The 8,455-nt window shown below is 37.9% G+C and overlaps 1 protein-coding gene across 1 annotated transcript; it reads right to left on the bottom strand.

Annotated features, from left to right (window-relative positions):
• LOC141720473 (uncharacterized) lies at positions 1–1,162 on the bottom strand. Its single transcript, XM_074522906.1, has 2 exons — positions 636–1,162; positions 1–558 (listed from the first exon to the last, which is right to left on the bottom strand). The coding sequence occupies exons 1-2, from the start codon at positions 726–728 to the stop codon at positions 52–54; spliced, it is 600 nt and encodes a 199-aa protein (XP_074379007.1). The 5' UTR covers positions 729–1,162; the 3' UTR covers positions 1–51.
• Between the last annotated feature and the right edge of the window lie 7,293 nt (positions 1,163–8,455).

The following is an 8,455-nucleotide window of genomic DNA, read 5'->3' on the forward strand; positions in this document are numbered from 1 at the left end:
TCAAACGTATCAAAAAGTCTTTAGCAAATAGCAAGTCCATAAAAAATAAAGTCAAGAGTCCGGAGCACTGGGAGGAATGAAACTGGGACAAGGGCCGTCAAATGGCTCCGATTCCCCCAATCCGAGCTCAATATCTTCCTTGGCCTTGATAAACTTGGAGACGAAGCTATCCCAATCGGCCTCCGGATTAGTCTTGATGTGTCGCTCAGCAACCAGCCAGCAGCGAGCTATCTCCGGAGCACCAGCATTGGCAAGGGCCCTATCGTACTCCTCAGATCTTTTAAATTCATTTATAACCTCAGCCTCCGGACGAACAGCAGACATTTGCCTCCGGAGCTCATCCAATTCAGATTTTAAGTCAGAAACCTCCTTCTCAGCATTATCAGCCCGAATAGTCACTTCATTCAAATGCTTATTTAACCCGGACAAAGAATTATCTTTCACGATAATTTGGTCCCGGAGCTGGCTAATCTCAGCATCCTTATCACCAACAGAAGTCCGGAGACCTTTGAGCTCATTGTAGGCAAGAGAAGCTGAACCGGCCATATACCCACCAAGCTGCAAAAAATAGAGGTACTTAAAAAATATTCTAAGGCAAATCAAAGAAACAAGAAATTAACAGGAAGCAGAAGTACCTGACCCCAGAGCCGGGAACACTCCTTCATAGTGGCGTCAAATCCGGACTCATTCATCTTCCTCCACTCAGTTTGAGTAGGAATCCCAGCCATGAAGCGAGCCACTTTCTCCTCCAGCCCCGGACCACCTTCATCCGAACCATCTTCATCCACAGCTTTCCCTTTACCAGCCCTGGACCCAGAGCCAGCTTCAAAATTTTCAGCCCTGGGAGGTTTCGACCCAAGAGTCCGGAGCCTCTTCCTCCTCTGCCCAAAATCAGCACCCGGAATCTCCCCAATAGGCCCAGATCCTCAAGATTATCAAACTCATTTCCAATATCCAGCTCAACATTGTGCTCCGGAGTAGATTGATTCACATGAACTTCAGGCTCCGGATTGGGGACGACATTGCTCTGAGATCCCTCCTCGGCCGAGGCGTTAGATCCGGAGCCACCAGCAACATTCTTCTTTGGCAACTTGAAAGCCGTACCCAGACCCTTCAACGCATCGCTGTATGCGGAAGACGACATGTCCGGATTATAATGAGGCAAACCTGCAAGAAACAAAGAAAAGAAACAAGTCAGAAACAACAAGCAAAAACAAAGGGAAGCAAATAAGAAACATATCAAAGGTCCGGACAAGAAAGAAAACTACTTACAGCCTAGCCTATGCAAAGTTCTATGATTCATAAAAGTATCTCGGGTCATCTGGAAACCCAGACATTCACAAAATACAAAAATTAACTGGAGAGCATCACCCCGGAGCACATCCCTACGGAACCGAGTCCGGACTCCTTCCGAAGCTATATGGGGGAGATAGTGCAAGTCCAAACCCCGGAGCATGATCAACTCCCCATTCCAAAACTTCAGCGAAGATTACTGAATAACGGGCCTATAAGAACCACCGTATCCACACTCCGGAGCCCAGAATCGAAGCTCGTATAAAGGGAACTGGCTGGACCGGACTAGGTGAAAGATGTGATGCCACAGCTTGAATGTGGACTGAACTTTAAATTGATTGCAAGTGGCAATGAACCAAGTCATCTACTTTATTCCATTAGGCGTTATCTGCATTGGAGAGATCTTGTATACATACTTGCACAAATGCTTTAGAAACAAATGTCAGTGTGGATTCCATCCAGACCGGAGATGCTCCAGCCACACTGGAACGAAGCCATCAGCCGGCCTGTGATGAGCCCTCTACTCCGGAGTCGGCCACCTCTACTCAATCCGGTGATCCAACTGAAAAGCAGCCCGGACCGCGGAATCCTGAGCTTCATTATCTAGCCCAACATACTCATCCTTCAACTCATAGTGCTCCTTAGCCACTATGCTATTCGCAAACTTCCTATCAAAAGCTTCCCTGTCGTAAGGTCCCGGACCAGCGTTTTGCTGTCTTGCATATCCGGACCTAATGCTCCTATAATAAAAGCTATCCTCAATTTCCTCACTCTTCGTCATGAAATATCCGAGGTTCTCAACCCAGAGCCCCTCCGGACTACATGGTACCTTCCTGGAGGAGATCTTAGCAACCGAAAGCTTCGTTATGGCCTCGGAGTCCGAAGTAGAAGCTTTCTTACCCATTTCAATTCGCTCAGAATTACCAGAAGACTCAGAATCCGAAATAGACGGCCCCGGATAGCAAGTTATGTAGGCCTTGGCAAGAGCTTTAGCCCGGACCATAAACCTAAAACAAGCGACAAAGGTTATCTAAAAATCCTACAGTTTATTTATCTTGAAAGCTACATGGTCCGGACTACCCTAGATTCAATTTTATTACACGTCAAAAGCAAACAGTCCGGAGAACCAAAAACCCGAAACCTAAAAGCTACTCCGGACTCTAAACTAGCCTAATCCCCGAACTCAAATGAAACAATAACACAAAAACAGCAACCAATTACAAACTCCGAACCTTAGCCTATTAGTCTGGACCGGGTATCCCCGCCCGGACCCTAACAAAAAACCCTAATTCCAGAAATACTATCAAAACAGAATCAAACACCAAAATATAGACAAAAACATACATATATACAGATATACAAGACAATCAAAACAAGAACTAAACACAACATCATACAAAAACTATAGCAGAAACACAAAACCCAATCGAACAGCAAACTAAAATAAAGAAAAGAAGAGGAAGAAACTTACAAATGAAGAGATTACGGAGAAATTGGAGAAGACCGGACAACGGCGGCGCACCAGCAAGAAATCCCGACGGAAAAAATTCAGAGAAAAGAGAGAAAACTGAGAAGAGAAGATGAAGAAAAGTAAAAACTAAAGAAAGAGGGCAGCCCCTCCTTTTATAGAGGCAGTGAAAAATCCAACAGCCACGCCACATGGCACGATCCCAGCCTCCCATCATAAGCAGTAATTATTAAAGAGTAATTATTACGGCACGTCTCTCCATATCCTTACAGCTGTAATAATTCAAATAATTGGGGGGAAAAACCCCAAAACCGTTTCAACTTCCAAGTCCGAACTCCTTCTCACTCAGCGCAATCCGGACTAGGAGGCAAGAAAAGCTCAACTCCTGCTAAGGACAACCACCTTAGTCCTGATTCGCCGAACTCAGCGCAATCCGGACTGGGAGGCAAGAAAAGCTCAACTCCTGCTAAGGATAACCACCTTAGTCCTAATTCGCCAAACTCAGCGCAATCCGGACTGGGGGGCAAGAAAAGCTCAACTCCTGCTAAGGACAACCACCTTAGTCCTGATTCGCCGAACTCAGCGCAATCCGGACTGGGGGCAAGAAAAGCTCAACTCCTACTAAGGACAACCACCTTAGTCCTGATTCGCCGAACTCAGCGCAATCCGGACTGGGGGGCAAGAAAAGCTCAACTCCTGCTAAGGACAACCACCTTAGTCCTGATTCGCTGAACTCAGCGCAATCCGGACTCGGAGGCAAGAAAAGCTCAACTCCTGCTAAGGACAACCATCTTAGTCCTGATTCGCCGAACTCAGCGAAATCCGGACTGGGGGCAAGAAAAGCTCAACTCCTGCTAAGGACAACCACCTTAGTCCTGATTCGCCGAACTCAGCGCAATCCGGACTGGGGGCAAGAAAAGCTCAACTCCTGCTAAGGACAACCACCTTAGTCCTGATTCGCTGAACTCACCGCAATCCGGACTGGGGGCAAGAAAAGCTCAACTCCTGCTAAAGACAACCACCTTAGTCCTGATTCGCTGAACTCAACGAACTCCGGACTGGGGGGCAAGAAAAAGCTCAACTCCTGCTAAAGACAACCACCTTAGTCCTGATTCGCTGAACTCAACGCACTCCGGACTGGGGGGCAAGAAAATCTCAACTCCTGCTAAAGACAACCACCTTAGTCCTGATTCGCTGAACTCATCAAAATCCGGACTGGGGGGCAAGAAAAGCTCAAGTTCTTTTAACAAAACAATCAAAAGCTCATGTTCTACAAACATACCCAAATTCACTCCCCCATCCAGAAAATCTGCATAAGGGAGTGGGGGGCACATGATAGTCCATATAGCTCCTGGGAGGACTAATCCTAGGCCTTCAACTCCATACAGCTCCTGGGAGGATTACTCCTAAGCTCCTAACTCCATATAGCTCCTGGGAGGACTACTCCTAGGCCTTCAACTCCATACAGCTCCTGGGAGGACTACTCCTAAGCTCCTAACTCCATATGGCTCCTGGGAGGACTACTCCTAAGCTCCTAACTCCATATGGCTCCTGGGAGGACTACTCCTAGGCCTTCAACTCCATACAGCTCCTAGGGGAACTACTCCTAAGCTCCTAACTCCATATGACTCCTGGGAGGGCTACTCCTAAGCCCCTAACTCCACGCAGCTCCTAGAAGGAGTAGTCCCACACACTACCGCTCCTAAGCCCCTAACCTTGGTAAATCCCAACACGTGAGACGTTGGCCCAGGCACGTGATGGGGACAACTGTCACACATCAATCATGGGAATAATCAGGACACGTGTCAGAGGATCTCTAGAACATTCCTCGGCCAATCCCGCACTGACACGTATAAAGCATCCACTCCAGCCAGGTGTCCTCTGCTCCCGGAACTAATGGCTATGATCTAAAGGTACCAACCCCAAAACCCTACCCTTGGCCTATAAATAGCCCAAGAAGGTGAGGTATTGGGGTTAATCATTCTTTCACACTCATATACACACACAGCCACCTTACATTCATATTCATCTTCATCCTCCCAAAAAGCTAGTTCTTACTCTCACGCCGGAGGCGCCGCGGGACTCCAACCCCCCTTTCGGTGTTGTTTTGTAGGAAGTCAACCACAGCTACACCTCTACAGCGGAGAAGGATCCAGGACGTCGTCCAAGGAGCAGCCCCGCCACCAGGAGTTATCACAACGCATGACGTTAAAACGTATTGATAAAATGATACTATAAGTATACATGGTCTGCAGTCTACACAAACTTGAAATATAATCAGAATTACAAGTTCCTAAAATGAGTAACATGGTCAAAGATAAGGGAGGTTACACAAACTTTAGGGGATATAGATGCAACAAAATAGGTGTACTAAAATAAGCAATCTATAATATACTTATATATAATTTGGTTCAACGGTTATTTCCTAATTTTCATTATTAAAAAAAATAGTATAATATAATTCCTAAACTACTAATTTGTTAAACTATTATATATAGTCTACTTATCTTAAAAACCGTAACGTATCTTATTATTAAAAAATAAATAAATAGTGTTATATATCCGCTAAACTACTAAATTGTTAGACCATTGGACGGAGTCTACTTATTCTACTAACTTTATCATATTATTTTTATTATAAATTTATAATTATTATATATTTACAAAACTACTTTAAAAAAATAGAATATGACTGGATAAATAAATTTTTTAAATAATAACGAGAACCTGTGCATCGCACGGGATTTAAGGTAGTACTATACTATAATAACCGGAACAGATTATAATTTGGTTCAACGATTATCACCTAATTGTGATTATTAAAAAAATAAATAGTGTTATATATCCGTTAAACTACCAAATTATTAAACTACTAGATATAATATACTTATTCTACTAAACTACGAACACATGTTATCCTATTATTTTTATTATAAATTTATAATAATTATATATTTTATATTAATATTTTAAAATTATAATATGATTGAATAAATAAAAATTTAAATATTAACGAGAACCCGTGCATCGCACGGGACTTAAGTTAGTATTCATTGATAACTAGACTAGACTAGTTTTATACCCGCCCGTGTGACAATCCTTCAAAATCTTATTAATTATTACTCCCTCAGTCCCTCCAATTGTTTACATTTTTTAGGAAGTGTCTGACACGCATTTTAAGGTGCATAAAAAGTATAGTTATGTAACTTATTTTTACAATTTTCTTTTTCTGAATAAAAGTTGAATGTTTTAATTTTTATTCAGAAAAATAAAATTGTAAAAAAAAAATTACAGAACTATACTTTATATGTACCTTAAAATACGTGTCGGACACTCTCTAAAAAATGTAAACAATTGAAAGGGACGGAGGGAGTATTTATTTTTATGAAAATAATATTGTACAAAAAAATTATATTTAAAAATATAAAATAATATCAACAAACTCCGTTGATGATACATTTTTTTAATATTTTTAACATCTTTATTATAATTGTAATTGTATATTTCATGAAATTTTATATATTTCTAATTTTAAAAGCATAAATTTTATTTGTTCAATTTAATTTGTTCTAACTTTATTATATTTTATGTAATTAATTTTTACATATTTTTGTAAAAATTTTAAGATAATATATACTAGTCATATTCACAATTTTCGCACAATGATTATAAAATTAATAACAATTTTCATTCATCTTTAATTTATACTATATTATAATAACAAGAATGGGGTATAATTTGGTTTAACGGTTATCCCCTAATTTTGATTATTAAATAAATAAATAAATAGTGTTATATATTCACTAAACTACTAAATTGTTAAACTACTAGATATAAGACCCCGACAACTTATGAACGAGTCTTTGTCGACCCAACTTGTAAGTTGAATTTACAACTTATAAACTGATAAGTTGAATGTTAGTAATGACGTATTTTTTTAACTTATTTTTGATTTTTCGCTTTTTTGTTAATTTTAGTCAGTGTTCTAAAAATCAGTCGATTAACCGATTAATCGGAGTTCGGACGGGTTCCGTCTCGATTAATCGTTAATCGGGTCAAAGCACGATTTTTTAGAAAATCAGTTAAAAGTCGGGCAGTTCGGGAAAAATCGGTCGAATCGGGTCAAAAATCAGTCGATCGGCCAAAGTTTGAAATTATTAAAAAAAAAATTTTTAAAAAAAAATAAATAAAGTTTTTTGAAAATAATAATTAACATTTAACATTTAATAATTAATATTAATAATAATAATATATTAATATATTGACTCTTTTACGTACAGAAACAATCGTATATTCTTATATTCATAAATTCTCAACACAAATCTCTAATTGAATTACTCCCAAATTTTAACACTCGACTAGCTTACTTGATCAACTAATAATTTTAAGGTATTCTAAATTAATTCAACAATGATTACATCTTTCATATTTGTATTGTTTTGTCCCACCCTCACTCGGTTTATTTTAAATCTTAAGATTTGAACTAGTAGGTAGTAATTTTCTGAATACCAAGTAGTGACTAGTGAATAGTCAGTAGTAATTAATTAGTATAAATCACTTAACTATCAGTTATGTACCGGTGATGGTGGGTTTTTTTTTTGTAAATTTCATCAATTAAACATCAATATTGAATTAATGATATGTGTTTTTATTTTTGTAAATCTTATGGAAGGTTAGTGACATTTAAATAGAATTATTTATTATTATTTATTAAATAAATTACTTCTGATTAATGCTCCAATTAATCAATCTGATTAATCACCGATTATCCGATTAATCACTGAAAGGTTACTCCACCGAACAATCCCGATTTCCGCTTTTTAGAACACTGATTTTAGTTTAAAATATATATTTTTAATGTTAATCTAACTTAAAATATAAGAATTAAGATAGTTATATTTAAAACTTATTTATTTTAGTCCATTTACGTAAAAAGATTTCTGAATTATAAGTAAAATTATCCAAACAATTATATAACTTATAAACATTTATTAAATTATCATTTTATAAGCCACTTATTCAGTTTAAGTCATAAGTTACTCATTTTAAGATTTCCCAAACATGTACATTGTGACACCCTTATAATAAAATAAGCGAATATCTTTGTGTACATGTCATTTTTTCATATTTTAGGGAATAATAAAACCCTGAATAAAAACTTTCTTTTAATAAGAGTATATATTGACCCTTTCAAATCCTTTTGTAATGCGGAAGCTAAAACTTTTAGAAAATATAACTCACTATACACATAACAATCAGCACTCAAAACATGCTTGCAACTATTGGAATTTATTATATAATATAGATTATCCAAACAATTATATAACTTATAAACATTTATTAACTTATCATTTTATAAGCTACTTATTCAGTTTAAGTCATAAGTTACTCATTTTAAGATTTCCCAAACATGTACATTGTGACACCCTTATAATAAAATAAGCGAATATCCTTGTGTACATGTCATTTTATCATACTTTAGGGAATAATAAAACCCTGAATAAAAACTTTCTTTTAATAAGAGTATATATTGACCCTTTCAAATCCTTTTGTAATGCGGAAGCTAAAAATTTTAGAAAATGTAACTCACTATACACATAACAATCAGAACTCAAAACATGCTTGCAACTATTGGAATTTATTATATAATATAGATTTTGATACAGAGGAATTTTAGAAAATTTCGGCATGTGG

This window comes from Apium graveolens, chromosome 1 (assembly GCF_009905375.1).
Source record: "Apium graveolens cultivar Ventura chromosome 1, ASM990537v1, whole genome shotgun sequence".
Lineage (NCBI taxonomy): Eukaryota > Viridiplantae > Streptophyta > Magnoliopsida > Apiales > Apiaceae > Apium > Apium graveolens.